This window comes from Xenopus tropicalis, chromosome 3, assembly GCF_000004195.4.
Source record: "Xenopus tropicalis strain Nigerian chromosome 3, UCB_Xtro_10.0, whole genome shotgun sequence".
NCBI lineage: Eukaryota > Metazoa > Chordata > Amphibia > Anura > Pipidae > Xenopus > Xenopus tropicalis.
Window position 1 is genome coordinate 151784436 of NC_030679.2, and position 18490 is coordinate 151802925.

Below are 18490 nucleotides of genomic sequence, written 5' to 3' on the forward strand. Positions count from 1 at the left end.
CTTTCCCTTCCCCTCTCCCCCCATTTGTATCTCTACTCCCCGAACCCCCTTTCCCTCTCTACTTCTGTCTCTCATCCCCTCTCCTTTCCTTTTCTATTCCCCCCCCCCAACTGTTTGGCCTTACTCCCCCCCATCCTCCCCCCCTTCTATATTTCCCCTCTCCCCCTATTTGTCTCTCTACTCCCCAAACCCCCTTTCCCTTCCCCTCTCTCCTTCTGTCTCTCATCCCCTCTCCTTTCCTTTTCTATTCCCCCCCCCAACTGTTTGGCCTTACTCCCCCCCCCATCCTCCCTCTTCCCCCCCTTCTATATTTCCCCTCTCCCCCCATTTGTCTCTCTACTCCCCGAACCCCCTTTCCCTTCCCCTCTCTCCTTTTGTCTCTCATCCCCTCTCCTTTCCTTTTCTATTCCCCCCCCCAACTGTTTGGCCTTACTCCCCCCCATCCTCCCTCTTCTCCCCATTCTATATTTCCCCTCTCCCCCCATTTGTCTCTCTACTCCCCGAACCCCCTTTCCCTTCCCCTCTCCCCCCATTTGTCTCTCTACTCCCCGAACCCCCTTTCCCTTCCCCTCTCCCCCCATTTGTCTCTCTACTCCCCGAACCCCCTTTCCCTTTCCCTCTCCCTCCATTTGTCTCTCTACTCCCCGAACCCCCTTTCCCTTCCCCTCTCTCCTTCTGTCTCTCATCCCCTCTCCTTTCCTTTCCTATCCCCCCCCCAACTGTTTGGCCTTACTCCCCCCCATCCTCCCTCTTCCCCCCCCTTCTATATTTCCCCTCTCCCCCCATTTGTCTCTCTACTCCCCGAACCCCCTTTCCCTCCATTTGTCTCTCTACTCCCCGAACCCCCTTTCCCTTCCCCTCTCTCCTTCTGTCTCTCATCCCCTCTCCTTTCCTTTTCTATTCCCCCCCCAACTGTTTGGCCTTACTCCCCCCCCATCCTCCCTCTTCTCCCCATTCTATATTTCCCCTCTCCCCCCATTTGTCTCTCTACTCCCCGAACCCCTTTCCCTTCCCCTCTCTCCTTCTGTCTCTCATCCCCTCTCCTTTCCTTTTCTATTCCCCCCCCAACTGTTTGGCCTTACTCCCCCCCCATCCTCCCTCTTCTCCCCATTCTATATTTCCCCTCTCCCCCCATTTGTCTCTACTCCCCGAACCCCCTTTCCCTTCCCCTCTCCCCCCATTTGTCTCTCATCCCCTCTCCTTTCCTTTTCTATTCCCCCCCCCCAACTGTTTGGCCTTACTCCCCCCCCCTTCCTTCCTCTTCTCCCCCCTTCTATATCCTCCTTTGCTGATATTTCATCTATTTCATGTAAAATTACTGTTCATTACAAACTTTGACATTGAAACCCCATTGTGCACCTCATTCTAACATTCCATTTTCATTGGTTCCCCAGATTGCCCCCCTACCCCCTGCCCTGAAAAATGGCCTCTGTTCAATGGAAGCTGCTATTATTTCTATACTGTGCCTAAATCCTGTGTCACACAACGTATGACGTATGAGCCGCTAGCACAATCAGGGAAATACCACACGTGCCACAGGGGTTGTTTCACAGGGGTTTATTACAACCAAACGTAGATAAACAGGGAAAGGGCAATACGCATGGAAGGTCCACAAGTCCCAATCACATCAATCCTCCTACAGGGAGTCTTCAGGGCAAACCCCCTCTGCACAGTCTCCAGGGAACAAAGGCCGAGTCTCCCAGCCCCCAATACACAAAGGTGTCCCACCCAGACACCCCACAATTACCTGGGTAGCCTCCCCAGGCAGTTCCAATGGGAATAAACAAAGTTCCTTTTTGGGTAGTTCCACAGAAACACACTACCTTGGTTCCAGGGGCAAACAGTCCTTCCACAGGGGTTAGGGTAATCCAGTTGGAGGGAATCTTCCTGCCTGAGCTAGGATGGATCCCAAGGAACCGCAGGGGAGGGTGTCCTGTCACAGCTAGGATGGATCCCAAGGAACCGCAGGGGAGGGTGTCCTGCCGTAGCGAGGTTACACCCAGATCAACAAAAAGCTCCCTCTCCACCCACAACCTCTGGGTTTTCTACCCTGCTGCTGGTACCTCCCCTCTTTTCCACACCCCCTAGGATTGATTGGTTAGGAGGCTGACCCTGCTTCTGCTTAACCCAACCCTAGCAGCTCCAATTGGCAGGGTCCCCTGCAGCATCATTAGGGGAGGGGTTTAACCTAGGAAGGACATGCCCAGCTCCTCTGGAGGGGACTTCTGGGAGCTTCTTTGTTTAAAACCCTTTCGGCGGGAAAACAGAACAATGGGCTGCCACCATCTTGGCTAGATCATGCACTGGCTAAACATGGGGCCAGTATAAGGGTTTTTTGGTCACACTTCTCCCCCCTGGCGCAGGTGGTTTCCCTGGGGCTCCCCTTTATTAGGGAGGGCCTCAGGAACCACCGCTGGTTGGTTAGTCCTCCTGGCGTGAGAGTCCATCTGCATTGTGATGCTCTTTTCCCTTTCGGTGTTGAATGGTGAAGTTATACTGTTGAAGCAGGAGGCTCCATCTTAGAAGTTTCCCATTGTCTCCTGAGACCCTCTGTAACCAACTGAGGGGGTTGTGATCTGTCACAACAGTGAATTCTCTGCCATACAGATAGGGCTGCAGTTTTTGTAAAGCCCATACAATTGCCAGGCACTCCTTTTCAATGGTGGCATAGGCAGCCTCTCGGGGTAACAGTTTCCTGCTCAGGTAGGCAACGGGGTGCTCCTCACCATAGGTATTAACTTGGGAAAGTACTGCTCCAAGGCCAAAATTGGAAGCATCAGTCTGCAAAATGAAGCGCCGGGAGAAATCTGGGGCCGCCAGCACAGGGGAACTAGCCAGAGCTTGCTTTAGAGCGTTCATGGCTGACTCACATTCTGGGGTCCACACAATGGTTCGAGAACATTGGCGACTTGTCAGATCCCTTGTGGCGCATCCATGGAGACAGCGTTGACTTCATTAGTATCTCGGGAGAGGCTGCATTCAATATGACCCACATCATTGCCCAGGAGGATCTCAGCAGGCAGTTGTCGCAGTATGCCAACTCGATGAGTAAACGGTCCGTGTCCTAGATCCAAGGTGACCTGGGCTATGGGAATATCTTGTTTGTGCCCCCCAGCCAGAACAATGCGGGCAGTTTTGCCAGGAATCACTGCATCTGCAGAGACAATATGGGGCTCCACTAGGGTAATAAATGATCCTGAGTCTAAGAACCCCTCCACCTGCCTACCATTGATCCTGACAGGAAGTACATGTTTTCTGGGCTGTCCACTGTTGTTCCAGCCCATCCCCAAGACAACATATTCCTCTATTACATCCTCTCTCGGCCTGGGAGGGGCAACCGCTGGGTCTGTGGTAAGCTGCCGTACTGTCTGGATAACCTGCTGACGAATATTGGGTCCTGGTGAAGAGACAGCAGCGACCTGCCGAGGTGCAGAGAGCCTCCCTGTGGGCCCTGGCGGGGCAGGACGTAGATTTAAAGGGCAGGCTGGAGATAAATGGGCCAGAGATCCACAACGGAAACAGGTCCGGGGTGTGGCTGCGCGAGTAGGTGCTGAGAGGGTGCGATTAGGTAAATGGTTTAACCGCAGAGGCTGGGGGCGGTCCAGACCACGGGTGTTGACCATAGTACCTGAAGCAAGGGTAAGGGGGCGGGCCTGGGAGCGGTTCTCAATATACTCATCCGCTAGCTGGGTGGCCTCATCTAGGGTGCCTGGCTTGCGGTCACTTACCCACTCCCGTACCTCAGTGGGGCATCGTTCAAGGAATTGTTCCTTAAGGATAAGCTGGCATAAGTCTTCCAGAGTGTGGGTCTTGTTGCCACGTATCCAGTGGCGAAATGCCCTTTGTAGTTTCCCACCAAAGTTCTGGTAGGTATCTTGAGGGATTTTAACCAGGCTACGGAATGTTCTCCGGTAGGAATCCGGCGTAATGGAATAGCTGGCTAAAAGTATCCGCCGTACTTCCCCATAATTCGCCCTCTGAGGATATGGGATTTCCTGATAAACTTCATTAGCTTTGCCTGTGAGCTTACCCGCCAGGATAAGCACCCACTCCTCCTGAGGGACTCGGTGGTCCTCACACAAACCTTCAAAGGAGCGAAGGAAACCGTCTATGCTCTGCTTACATTCATCAAATGTGGGGAAAGCAGCATGAGTCAATTTCACCACTCGCCGCTGAGCATTGGGTGACCCCACAGCAGGCCCAGAGCTCAAGGGCCCAGGCTGATTGGCCTGCAAAGTTAGGCGCCATACCTCTAGCCGTTCTGCTGGGGACAGGCCTGGGCCAATAGCAGCTAAGTGTTTATGGAACATAGTGAGAGTGCTGTCCTCACCTCCCCCCGCTGCATCTTGATGCAAGTTACACATCTCTTCTCCCCCCTCAGGAGTCTCCGGGTCCCCCTGGGTGTCGCCTTCTTGGGTAGGCTGAGCATGGGGAGTGAGTAGCTCCATCAGCTCGTGTCTCCGCTTCCCCTCTGGGTCAATACCCCACCGGTGGCAGAGCCGTTGCAGCGTGGGTAGCCGGAGCTCGGAGAGCTCATGAGCTGTAAGGTCCAAGTAGTTCCCTGATGTGCTAGCATCCATATCCCACCACTGCCACCAGAAATGTCACACAACGTATGACGTATGAGCCGCTAGCACAATCAGGGAAATACCACACGTTCCACAGGGGTTGTTTCACAGGGGTTTATTACAACCAAACGTAGATAAACAGGGAAAGGGCAATACGCATGGAAGGTCCACAAGTCCCAATCACATCAATCCTCCTACAGGGAGTCTTCAGGGCAACCCCCCTCTGCACAGTCTCCAGGGAACAAAGGCAGAGTCTCCCAGCCCAACCCCCAATACACAAAGGTGTCCCACCCAGACACCCCACAATTACCTGGGTAGCCTCCCCAGGCAGTTCCAATGGGAATAAACAAAGTTCCTTTTTGGGTAGTTCCACAGAAACACACTACCTTGGTTCCAGGGGCAAACAGTCCTTCCACAGGGGTTAGGGTAATCCAGTTGGAGGGAATCTTCCTGCCTGAGCTAGGATGGATCCCAAGGAACCTCAGGGGAGGGTGTCCTGCCGTAGCGAGGTTACACCCAGATCAACAAAAAGCTCCCTCTCCACCCACAACCTCTGGGTTTTCTACCCTGCTGCTGGTACCTCCCCTCTTTTCCACACCCCCTAGGATTGATTGGTTAGGAGGCTGACCCTGCTTCTGCTTAACCCAACCCTAGCAGCTCCAATTGGCAGGGTCCCCTGCAGCATCATTAGGGGAGGGGTTTAACCTAGGAAGGACATGCCCAGCTCCTCTGGAGGGGACTTCTGGGAGCTTCTTTGTTTAAAACCCTTTCGGCGGGAAAACAGAACAATGGGCTGCCACCATCTTGGCTAGATCATGCACTGGCTAAACATGGGGCCAGTATAAGGGTTTTTTGGTCACATCCTGGGATGGGGCTAAAGCAGCCTGTGAGCAGATGAACTCCCATTTAATTGTGATCAACAGTAAGGAAGAACAGGTGGGTAGGGGGCAATATACTGGTGAGGGGGCACCATTGGCAGGGACATACAGTAGGGACAGAGCAGTAGATAAGATCTGAGATATTCCAAGGAAGAGAGAGAAACATGGGAGCACAAATGCAGAGGGATAGGGCCTATTTATTTACTGGCGCTATATAAATAAATGATGATGATGACGATGCCCTGAGGGTGGGGAGAAGTATAATGGGGTAGAAGGAAAGCTCAGTAAGGGTAGTAAGTAGTAGGCTGCTCAGTGAGTGGGAGGTGGGGAAGCTGAGTAACCTGGGAGTATAATGATACTGAGTAAGGAGTGAGTTGGGTGAGAATTGGGTGATAGTTGGGTAAGTGTTGAGTGAGTGTTGGGTGAGAGTTGGGTGATAGTTGGGTAAGTGTTGGGTGAGAGTTGGGTGATAGTTGGGTGAGAGTTGGGTGATAGTTGGGTAAGTGTTGGGTGAGTGTTGGGTGAGAGTTGGTTGATAGTTGGGTAAGTGTTGGGTGATAGTTGGGTAAGTGTTGGGTAAGTGTTGGGTGAGAGTTGGGTGAGTGTTGGGTGAGAGTTGGGTGAGTGTTGGGTGATAGTTGGGTGAGAGTTGGGTGAGAGTTGGGTGAGTGTTGGGTGATAGTTGGGTCCCATAACCCTGTATTCCCTCACTTGCTAAGAATCCATCCAGCCCCTATATAAAGTTATATAATGTATCAGCCAGCACGACTGATTCGGGGGGGGGGGGGGGTCCCACAACCTCACAGCTCTCACTGTAACAAATCCTTTCCAAATATTTAAATGGAACCTCCCTTCTTCTAAACGGAGTGGGTGCCCTCGTGCCCGTTGGAAGGACCTACTGGTAAATAAAACATTAGAAAGGTTATTATATGATCCCTTTATATATTTATACATAGTTATCATGTCCCCCCTTAAGCGCCTCTTCCCCAGTGTAAACAGACCCAACTGGGCCAGTCTTTCCCCATAACTGAGACTTCCCATACCCTTTACCAGCTTAGTTGCCCTTCTCTGGACCCTCTGTAACTCAATAATGTCCCGTTTGAGCACTGGAGACCAAAACTGAACAGCATATTCTAGATGGGGCCTTACCAGCGCTCTGTAAAGGGGAAGAATAACCCCCTCCTCCCGTGAATCTATACCCCTTTTAATACAGCTCAATACCCTGTTTGCCCTTGCAGCTGCTGCCTGGCATTGCTTGCTACAGCCAAGTTTATTATCTACAAGGACTCCAAGGTCCTTCTCCATTAGGGATTTGCCTAGTGCAGTCCCATTAAGGGTATAAGTGGGGGCAGATTTTTAAATCCCAGGTGCATGACCTTACATTTATCCACATTAAATCTCATCTGCCACTTAGCTGCCCAGATTGCCAGTTGGCCAAGATCCTGCTGCAGGGATGTCACATCCTGGATAGAATTGACTGGTCTGCAGAGTTTTGTGTCATCTGCAAACACTGATACATTACCCATAATACCCTCCCCTAAGTCATTTATGAACAAATTAAACAAAAGTGGACCCAGTACAGAACCCTGAGGGACCCCACTGAGGACCTTACTCCAAGTAGAGAATGTGCCATTAACAACCCCCCTCTGTACCCGATCCTGTAGCCAGTTTTCTATCCACGTGCCAACGGCTTCACTAAGACCAATAGACCTTAGCTTAGAAAGCAGTCGTTTGTGGGGAACGGTATCAAATGCTTTGGCAAAATCCAAATAGATTATATCTACTGCCCCCCCACTGTCCCACTACTGCCCCCCCCACTGTCCCACTACTGCCCCACTACTGCCCCCCCACTGTCCCACTACTGCCCGCCCACTGTCCCACTACTGCCCCCCCACTGTCCCACTACTGCCCCCCACTGTCCCACTACTGCCCCCCACTGTCCCACTACTGCCCCCCACTGTCCCACTACTGCCCCCCACTGTCCCACTACTGCCCCCCCACTGTCCCACTACTGCCCCCCACTGTCCCACTACTGCCCCCCCACTGTCCCACTACTGCCCCCACTGTCCCACTACTGCCCCCCACTGTCCCACTACTGCCCCCCCACTGTCCCACTACTGCCCCCCCCACTGTCCCACTACTGCCCCCCACTGTCCCACTACTGCCCCCCCACTGTCCCACTACTGCCCCCCCACTGTCCCACTACTGCCCCCCCCACTGTCCCACTACTGCCCCCCACTGTCCCACTACTGCCCCCCCACTGTCCACTACTGCCCCCCCACTGTCCCACTACTGCCCCCCACTGTCCCACTACTGCATCCCCACTGTCCCACTACTGCCCCCCCACTGTCCCATTACTGCCCCCCACTGTCCCACTACTGCCCCCCACTGTCCCACTACTGCATCCCCACTGTCCCACTACTGCCCCCCACTGTCCCACTACTGCCCCCCCACTGTCCCACTACTGCATCCCCACTGTCCCACTACTGCATCCCCACTGTCCCACTACTGCATCCCCACTGTCCCACTACTGCATCCCCACTGTCCCACTACTGCCCCCCCACTGTCCCACTACTGCCCCCCCACTGTCCCACTACTGCCCCCCCACTGTCCCACTACTGCCCCCCCACTGTCCCACTACTGCATCCCCACTGTCCAGCTTCGTACTTACCTCATCATAAAAAGCAATTAAATTGGTCTGACATGACCTGTCCTTCATAAAGCCATGCTGATTCCTACCCATAATGCCATTCTCCACTACATAATTTTGAATGTGATCCCTTAACAAGCCTTCAAATAACTTGCCCACCACGGATGTCAGACTTACAGGCCGATAATTGCCAGGCTGAGATCTTACTCGCTTTTTAAATATAGATTAGATTAGATTCAACTTTATTGTCATTACACAAGTACACATACAAGGCAACGAAATACAGTTTAGGTCTAACCAGAAGTGCAATTAGCAGAAAGTACAGGATAAAGGTATAAGTTCTAAGTGCATTTAAAGGGATATGTGCAGGTAGAGCTATAGGTACTTATTACAGAAGACTCATTGGTGAGCATATATACAGACTACAGATTACTAGTAACCATGCTATGGATGAATCGTATTTACAAGTATTACTAACTGTTTGTAGATAGATATGAACATAATATACAGGTTGCTAATTTCTACAGACAGGAGTTTACAAGTGAACATTTACAGATAAATATGAACATAGTGTACAGGAATTAGACATGTGCGAATATATACGCAATCAGAAGTTTTACAAATGTATTGTAAATGGATATTTGTATTTTTGTATTTTCAAACAGATATGTACATTGTGTTGCAATATTAAATAGTGTAAAGTGTAATTACTGTATATACTCGAGTATAAGCCTAGTTTTTCAGCACCCAAAATTTGCTGAAAAAGTCACCCTCGGCCATGGGTCCCTCCAGACTAGCACCCTCTCTCCTTTGTGTGCAAATTAGACCACCCGCAACCAGACCCTCCAGTGCCTGTTGTTTTTGTTGACCTTCTTCTCCACTTACAGAGCTAGTTTACTGTTTTCTTTATTTAAAAACATATACCCCACTGATGCCTCAATTAATGTAATTTTATTGGTATTTATTTTGATTATTGAAACTTAGCAGTAGCGGCTGCATTTCCCACCGTAGGCTTATACTCGATACAATACGTTTTTCCAGTTTTCTAAGGTAAAATTAGGTACCTCGACTTATATTCGGATCGGCTTATACTCGAGTATATACGGTAGTATAATGGTAAGAGTATAGGGTTGGAGATGTAAACAGGTGTCAGTGGGGGGCAGAGTTCAATAAGGAGATAGCTCTAGGAAAGAAGCTGTTCCTCAGTCTGTTGGTTCTTGACCTGAGACACCTGAAGCGCCGTCCAGAAGGCAGGAGAGAGAACAGTTTATGGGCGGGATGAGAGTAATCCTTAAGAATACTGCATGCTCGACGCACACAGTGTTTCTTTTGAATGTCCTCAATGGATGGAAGTGGAGTCCCTATAATACGCAGGGCAGTTTTCACCACTCGCTGCAGTGCCTTACGCTCAGCAACAGAACAGCTTCCATACCAAACTGTGACACAGTTGGTTAGGATGCTTTCTATTGTGCAGCGATAGAAGTTCAGCAGAATAGTTGAAGATAGCTTCTTCTTTAGTGTTCTCAAGAAGAATAGACGCTGGTGGGCCTTCTTGACCAGGCTAGAGATGTTAGTAGCCCAGGATAGGTTCTCCGAAATGTGGGTCCCCAGGAACTTGAAGGATGAGACAGGCTCAACAACCATCCCATTGATGTGAATGGGTTCATGTGAACCTCTTCTTCCTTTCCTGAAGTCCACAATGAGCTCCTTGGTCTTACTGGCGTTAAGGAGCAAATTATTGTCCGTGCACCAAGTGGCCAGGTGCTTGATCTCCTCTCTGTAGGCAGACTCATCGTTGTTGCTGATGAGGCCAATCACTGTTGTATCATCTGCAAACTTGATGATGTTGTTAGATCCATACACAGGCCTGCAGTGTGGGTGAAGAGGGAGTATAGGAAGGGGCTTAGCACACAGCCTTGTGGTACGCCAGTGTTAAGCGTGGAGGTAGTGGAGCAAATATGTCCTGACCTAACATGCTGAGGTCTGTTGGTCAAAAAGTCCATGATCCAATTGCAAAGTGAGCTGTTAATATCCAGATCTCTAAATTTGGTGTAATATCCAGATCTCTCAATTTTGTCAATAGGAATGACATTCGCCTTCTTCCAATCCCTAGGTACCATACCTGATGAGAGCGAGTCTGAGAATATCAGAAACAAGGGCCACTGCAATTCTGCCCCTAGCTCTCTCAGTACCCGAGGGGGTATTCCATCTGGCCCAGGTGCCTTGTTTACATTTATCGTGTGTAACCCTTTAAGCACCATATCCTGTGCCAACCACTGTGTATTTGGAGCTGAGGCAACAGTGCAGCTATTGGGTGGGACTTGGCACTCTGGCTCCCCCTACTGTATACACAGAAGAAAAGAACTGGTTAAGCACATCTGCCACATCTCTTGGGTGAGAGTTGGGTGAGAGTTGGGTAAGTGTTGGGTGAGAGTTGGGTGATAGTTGGGTGATAGTTGGGTGAGTGTTGGGTGAGAGTTGGGTGAGTGTTGGGTGAGAGTTGGGTGAGTGTTGGGTGAGTGTTGGGTGAGAGTTGGGTGATAGTTGGGTGATAGTTGGGTAAGTGTTGGGTGAGTGTTGGGTGAGTGTTGGGTGAGAGTTGGGTTAGAGTTGGGTGATAGTTGGGTGAGTGTTGGGTGAGAGTTGCTGTAGGGGAGTGGGTGAGTAGGTGCAGTGCAGACAAACAGCTCAGTGGGGCCAGTACTGTATATTATACTGTATATTATATATATAAAGAGCTGGACAATACACTCACGTATTTATCTACCGAACATTCCGTCTGGAACTGAGTTAGAGAATATATTTATCTGAGCCCATTAAATCAGGCTCATACTTTATTCTCAGGACCTGTTTGCTGCCCAGATAGAACAGAGACAGAGATAAAGAACAATTATATTGTTAAAAACCCAGTTATCTGGTTCTGTGGTTCTTCCTGCAGGAATATATAGCGCAGATTTCCCTTAAAATGTCTGCATGGATCGGACTCACCGACACTGACGGAGAATGGAAATGGGAGGATAAAACCCTGTATAACCCGACCCAAACGTGAGATCCACATTCCCTCTCGGTACCAATAAACACACAGAGCAGAGAGATGGGAAAATGTGGGACCCCCCCCCCCCCGAATCAGTCGGACTGGCAGATACATTAAATAGCTTTAAGAAGGGGCTGGATGGATTCTTAGCAAGTGAGGGAATACAGGGGTAGGGGGGATAGCTCTCAGTACAAGTGAGGGAATACAGGGGTAGGGGGGATAGCTCTCAGTACAAGTGAGGGAATACAGGGGTAGGGGGGATAGCTCTCAGTACAAGTGAGGGAATACAGGGGTAGGTGGGATAGCTCTCAGTACAAGTGAGGGAATACAGGGGTAGGGGGGATAGCTCTCAGTACAAGTGAGGGAATACAGGGGTAGGGGGATAGCTCTCAGTACAAGTGAGGGAATACAGGGGTAGGGGGGGATAGCTCTCAGTACAAGTGAGGGAATACAGGGGTATGGGGGATAGCTCTCAGTACAAGTGAGGGATATTACAGGGGTAAGGGGGGAATGCTTCTCAGTACAAGTGAGGGAATACAGGGGTAGGGGAGATAGCTCTCAGTACAAGTGAGGGAATACAGGGGTAGGGGGGATAGCTCTCAGTACAAGTGAGGGAATACAGGGGTAGGGGAGATAGCTCTCAGTACAAGTGAGGGAATACAGGGGTAGGGGGGATAGCTCTCAGTACAAGTGAGGGAATACAGGGGTAGGGGAGATAGCTCTCAGTACAAGTGAGGGAATACAGGGGTAGGGGAGATAGCTCTCAGTACAAGTGAGGGAATACAGGGGTAGGGGGGATAGCTCTCAGTACAAGTGAGGGAATACAGGGGTAGGGGAGATAGCTCTCAGTACAAGTGAGGGAATACAGGGGTAGGAGGGGGATAGCTCTCAGTACAAGTGAGGGAATACAGGGGTATGGGGGATAGCTCTCAGTACAAGTGAGGGAATACAGGGGTAGGGGAGATAGCTCTCAGTACAAGTGAGGGAATACAGGGGTAGGGGGGATAGCTCTCAGTACAAGTGAGGGAATACAGGGGTAGGGGAGATAGCTCTCAGTACAAGTGAGGGAATACAGGGGTAGGGGGATAAGCTCTCAGTACAAGTGAGGGAATACAGGGGTAGGGGGGATAGCTCTCAGTACAAGTGAGGGAATACAGGGGTAGGGGAGATAGCTCTCAGTACAAGTGAGGGAATACAGGGGTAGGGGAGATAGCTCTCAGTACAAGTGAGGGAATACAGGGGTAGGGGGGATAGCTCTCCAGTACAAGTGAGGGAATACAGGGGTAGGGGAGATAGCTCTCAGTACAAGTGAGGGAATACAGGGGTAGGGGAGATAGCTCTCAGTACAAGTGAGGGAATACAGGGGTAGGGGGGATAGCTCTCAGTACAAGTGAGGGAATACAGGGGTAGGGAGATAGCTCTCAGTACAAGTGAGGGAATACAGGGGTAGGGGGGATAGCTCTCAGTACAAGTGAGGGAATACAGGGGTAGGGGAGATAGCTCTCAGTACAAGTGAGGGAATACAGGGGTAGGGAGATAGCTCTCAGTACAAGTGAGGGAATACAGGGGTAGGGGAGATAGCTCTCAGTACAAGTGAGGAATACAGGGGTAGGGGGATAGCTCTCAGTACAAGTGAGGGAATACAGGGGTAGGGGGATAGCTCTCAGTACAAGTGAGGGAATACAGGGGTAGGGGGGATAGCTTCAGTACAAGTGAGGGATACAGGGGTAGGGGGATAGCTCTCAGTACAAGTGAGGGAATACAGGGGTAGGGGAGATAGCTCTCAGTACAAGTGAGGGAATACAGGGGTAGGGGAGATCAGCTCTCAGTACAAGTGAGGGAATACAGGGGTAGGGGAGATAGCTCTCAGTACAAGTGAGGGAATACAGGGGTAGGGGGAGATAGCTCTCAGTACAAGTGAGGGAATACAGGGGTAGGGGGGATAGCTCCTCAGTACAAGTGAGGGAATACAGGGGTAGGGGGGATAGCTCTCAGTACAAGTGAGGGAATACAGGGTATGGGAGATAGCTCTCAAAAGTACAAAAGTGAGGGAATACAGGGGTAGGGGGGATAGCTCTCAGTACAAGTGAGGGAATACAGGGGTAGGGGAGATAGCTCTCAGTACAAGTGAGGGAATACAGGGGTATGGGGGATAGCTCTCAGTACAAGTGAGGGAATACAGGGGTAGGGGAGATAGCTCTCAGTACAAGTGAGGGAATACAGGGGTATGGGGGGATAGCTCTCAGTACAAGTGAGGGAATACAGGGGTAGGGGGATAGCTCTCCAGTACAAGTGAGGGAATACAGGGGTAGGGGAGATAGCTCTCAGTACAAAGTGAGGGAATACAGGGGTATGGGGGATAGCTCTCAGTACAAGTGAGGGAATACAGGGGTAGGGGGAGATAGCTCTCAGTACAAGTGAGGGAATACAGGGGTAGGGGGGATAGCTCTCAGTACAAGTGAGGGAATACAGGGGTAGGGGAGATAGCTCTCAGTACAAGTGAGGGAATACAGGGGTAGGGGGGATAGCTCTCAGTACAAGTGAGGGAATACAGGGGTAGGGGAGATAGCTCTCAGTACAAGTGAGGGAATACAGGGGTATGGGGATAGCTCTCAGTACAAGTGAAGGGAATACAGGGGTAGGGGGAGATAGCTCTCAGTACAAGTGAGGGAATACAGGGGTAGGGGGGATAGCTCTCAGTACAAGTGAGGGATACAGGGGTAGGGGGGATAGCTCTCAGTACAAGTGAGGGAATACAGGGGTATGGGGGATAGCTCTCAGTACAAGTGAGGGAATACAGGGGTAGGGGAGGATAGCTCTCAGTACAAGTGAGGGAATACAGGGGTAGGGGGGATAGCTCTCAGTACAAGTGAGGGAATACAGGGGTAGGGGGAGATAGCTCTCAGTACAAGTGAGGGAATACAGGGGTAAGGGGGATAGCTCTCAGTACAAGTGAGGGAATACAGGGGTAGGGGGATAGCTCTCAGTACAAGTGAGGGAATACAGGGGTAGGGGAGATAGCTCTCAGTACAAGTGAGGGAATACAGGGGTAGGGGAGATAGCTCTCAGTACAAGTGAGGGAATACAGGGGTAGGGGAGATAGCTCTCAGTACAAGTGAGGGAATACAGGGGTAGGGGGATAGCTCTCAGTACAAGTGAGGGAATACAGGGGTAGGGGGATAGCTCTCAGTACAAGTGAGGGAATACAGGGGTAGGGGAGATAGCTCTCAGTACAAGTGAGGGAATACAGGGGTAGGGGGATAGCTCTCAGTACAAGTGAGGGAATACAGGGGTACTCTCAGTACAAGTGAGGGAATACAGGGGTAGGGGGATAGCTCTCAGTACAAGTGAGGGAATACAGGGGTAGGGGAGATAGCTCTCAGTACAAGTGAGGGAATACAGGGGTAGGGGAGATAGCTCTCAGTACAAGTGAGGGAATACAGGGGTAGGGGAGATAGCTCTCAGTACAAGTGAGGGAATACAGGGGTAGGGGGGATAGCTCTCAGTACAAGTGAGGGAATACAGGGGTAGGGGGATAGCTCTCAGTACAAGTGAGGGAATACAGGGGTAGGGGAGATAGCTCTCAGTACAAGTGAGGGAATACAGGGGTAGGGGGATAGCTCTCAGTACAAGTGAGGGAATACAGGGGTAGGGGGATAGCTCTCAGTACAAGTGAGGGAATACAGGGGTAGGGGAGATAGCTCTCAGTACAAGTGAGGGAATACAGGGGTAGGGGAGATAGCTCTCAGTACAAGTGAGGGAATACAGGGGTATGGGAGATAGCTCTCAGTACAAGTGAGGGAATACAGGGGTAGGGGAGATAGCTCTCAGTACAAGTGAGGGAATACAGGGGTAGGGGAGATAGCTCTCAGTACAAGTGAGGGAATACAGGGGTAGGGGAGATAGCTCTCAGTACAAGTGAGGGAATACAGGGGTAGGGGGAGATAGCTCTCAGTACAAGTGAGGGAATACAGGGGTAGGGGGGATAGCTCTCAGTACAAGTGAGGGAATACAGGGGTAGGGGGGATAGCTCTCAGTACAAGTGAGGGAATACAGGGGTAGGGGGATAGCTCTCAGTACAAGTGAGGGAATACAGGGGTAGGGGGATAGCTCTCAGTACAAGTGAGGGAATACAGGGGTATGGGGGATAGCTCTCAGTACAAGTGAGGGAATACAGGGGTAGGGGAGATAGCTCTCAGTACAAGTGAGGGAATACAGGGGTAGGGGGGATAGCTCTCAGTACAAGTGAGGGAATACAGGGGTAGGGGGGATAGCTCTCAGTACAAGTGAGGGAATACAGGGGTAGGGGGGATAGCTCTCAGTACAAGTGAGGGAATACAGGGGTAGGGGGGATAGCTCTCAGTACAAGTGAGGGAATACAGGGGTAGGGGAGATAGCTCTCAGTACAAGTGAGGGAATACAGGGGTAGGGGGGATAGCTCTCAGTACAAGTGAGGGAATACAGGGGTAGGGGAGATAGCTCTCAGTACAAGTGAGGGAATACAGGGGTAGGGGAGATAGCTCTCAGTACAAGTGAGGGAATACAGGGGTAGGGGGGATAGCTCTCAGTACAAGTGAGGGAATACAGGGGTAGGGGGGATAGCTCTCAGTACAAGTGAGGGAATACAGGGGTAGGGGAGATAGCTCTCAGTACAAGTGAGGGAATACAGGGGTAGGGAGATAGCTCTTTAACTCTCAGTACAAGTTGCCCCAGGGACTGGTCCCATTGCCATCTTGTAGTCAGGAAGAATTCAGATGGGGTTTTTACCTTCCTCTGGATCAGCTGGCAGTTAGGCAGGTTATATATAGGCATTATGGTTGAACGTGATGGATGTATGTCTTTTTTCAACCCAACTTACTATGTTACACTATGTCCCTACTGGGTGTAGAGTAGTTTGGTAGAGGCTGAGAAATAGTTTCTGGAAATACACAATACTGAGTGGAACAATGAAACGTACACAAGTGACAATATCCTGAAGGAGCCTCTCGGCACAATGGCAGTTTGGCTTGTAAGTAACATATAAATAAATATACATATATACAATCCCAATGTATCTATCTATAGAGGCCTGTATTATTAACTGTATTACCCCTCTATTGGGAGCCCCCCCGGCACACTCTACTATATACTTACACCTGGATACAGGGTCAGACTGAGAGGTGGAGGGCCCACTGGGGCTGCCGGCTGCGTCCTCCACACCCCCTTACCCCCCGCTGAGCCTCCCTTACCCCCTGCAGGCACCCCCACTGAGCCTCCCCCCACCCAACATCGCCCCCTGAGTGTGCATAAGTTTAACGCGTCAGGGGAGGAGCAGTCGGCCGGGGGGGGAGTGCCAGCAAGTCGGGTCTGGGCCACCGGGTCCCACTGGGCTTTTTCCCATTGTCCCAGCGGCCCAGTCCGACCCTGCCTGGATATAATGAATTTCTTTTGACACCAACATTGTATTTTCTTCTTTTAAACAGTATCGAGAGACTATTTATGAATTTTTATTGAGACGTTTTAATGAATGTCCTGCCCTGGCAATATTGCCCTAGCATGGCATAGGGTTAACCCCTATCAACATGTGGTCTCCCGCAGAGACCCTTAATTAATCAAATACACAACAAGGGACTGTGGGAAGGGGACAAATTCAGCAGAGTTAGCAGACAACTGGGAGCCATTTGGGGCAGGAACTGGGGCCATTGGCTTCTTTCATCTGTTGGTCAAAGCAAGGCAATTATGGACCTAGAACAGCAGGGGGCGCAGCTATACAGAAAATATGGATTATAGAAAGGGATCCATATCTCCGCTGCTTTAGGGGTCACATCCTCATGAATCATATATTGGTTATGGGGGGGCCCCAGGCTTCCCAATGGTACCAAACAGGGACTGCCTATACCCACCAGTTAGGGGGATAGTTTTGGGGGGGACTGGGACATGAGAACAACCTCATGTTTGGTATCATTCTGATCCCCCACATATGGGTTAAAACAAGCCCCTACTTTCATAATAATATGGGGTACTGGCAAGTGTCAATTTTATATGACAAGAAACTGGCATGAGAAGTGCAGCTCTCTACAGGGAGGGGGTCATGTGACAAGTTCCTGGCCACTCCCCCCTCATGCATACGGTAATGAGGGAGGGGCCAGCGGAACATAAAACATACACAGGCCCAGGTACTGACAGCTCATTCTTGGGGTCCCAACTTATGTTGGGGGGGGCTCAGAATTTCCAAACTCTTGCCTCAGGAGGGCACAAAAGATAACTCGGTAACGTACATAGGGTTTCTCTGTGTTTTATTTCCTTTTATTTTATTTACTGTTTGAATGTATTTGTCTCTGTTTGTAATATCTTTATAAATGCACTGTTTACCCTGTAATATGAAATATAAAATATAATAAGTTCTGCCCTTTGGCTCTAAAGACTCACGTACCTTGTTTACATGTGAATATAATAACTGCTTGGCTGTGTGTGTATTGAGTAGGGGGGGCAGGTTCTGGGTAAAGGCTAATTAACTAGTTGGCTGCTAGCAGTGTGTAATTAACCCTTTGGCTGCTAATGTGTTTGTGGGAGTAGTGGAAACTAACCCTAACTACAGTAAGAAAGTTGTGTGATATATTTGTGCATTAGGTTTCTATGGCCTGTTAATGATAGATGGTGGCAGCAAATAGTTTTTTTGGGGTGGGGGTGTGTATGGGGGTGTCTGAGGTTAGTTTGACCTGTGTGAAAGGTGACTGAGTGTAACCCCTTGTTGCCCCGTCCCCGTGTCATAAGCGTCTGAGAGTGGCGTGTCCCTGACAATGAATTTATATGGATGAATTTTGATCCAATAGAGGTTCCTGCTTATTATTGTTTTAGATTAATTTATTTTCTGGCCGGCCAGTGTGATTCATTTTTGACTAATATAGGATCATTTTTCTTATTGTTTGTTTGCATTTTGCAACAAGTTGTAAATATGAAATTATTATTTTCTTTATATATTAATAAAAATGTGACTTTTTATCCCAAACATACCTGTATTTGCACCATAGATACTGGATAGAGGGGCAACCAGATAACTGGGCCGGCCATGGGAAAGGCGGAGGGGAAGACTGTGTCACCAGCTCTACCGAAGGGAAGTGGAACGATGACCAATGCAGCGAGAAATATTATTTTATTTGTGAGAAGAAACGAGAAACTAAATAAAGGGTTAAAGAAATGGAGGAGCCTGTGGGTGTCAGACGTCTCTAACCCAAGGGGGTTCCTGGGAATAAAACTGAAGCTTTTCCTGCAGTACCCCATGTATCTCTCTTTATTGTGTGTCTCCCACTCAGCTCTCTCCTGAGCTCTCCCTTTGTTTTTATAATAAAACAGTACCTGTACTTGATCCCAACTAAGATAT

The 18490-nt window shown here is 50.1% G+C and overlaps 1 protein-coding gene across 1 annotated transcript; it reads left to right on the plus strand.

The window, feature by feature from the left end:
- The first annotated feature begins 4601 nt into the window (after positions 1–4601).
- On the plus strand, positions 4602–18490 carry LOC116409657 (asialoglycoprotein receptor 2-like). Its single transcript, XM_031898390.1, has 4 exons — positions 4602–4613; positions 5409–5504; positions 11035–11141; positions 18141–18490. The coding sequence occupies exons 1-4, from the start codon at positions 4602–4604 to the stop codon at positions 18292–18294; spliced, it is 369 nt and encodes a 122-aa protein (XP_031754250.1). The 3' UTR covers positions 18295–18490.

Bases quoted from the DNA above. Each gene is read 5' to 3' on its own strand.
- LOC116409657 (XM_031898390.1), top strand. The intron at 5,505-11,034 runs GTGGGTAGGGGG...TTCTTCCTGCAG, and splicing joins TCAACAGTAAGGAAGAACAG to GAATATATAGCGCAGATTTC. The intron at 11,142-18,140 runs GTGAGATCCACA...TTTGCACCATAG, and splicing joins CTGTATAACCCGACCCAAAC to ATACTGGATAGAGGGGCAAC.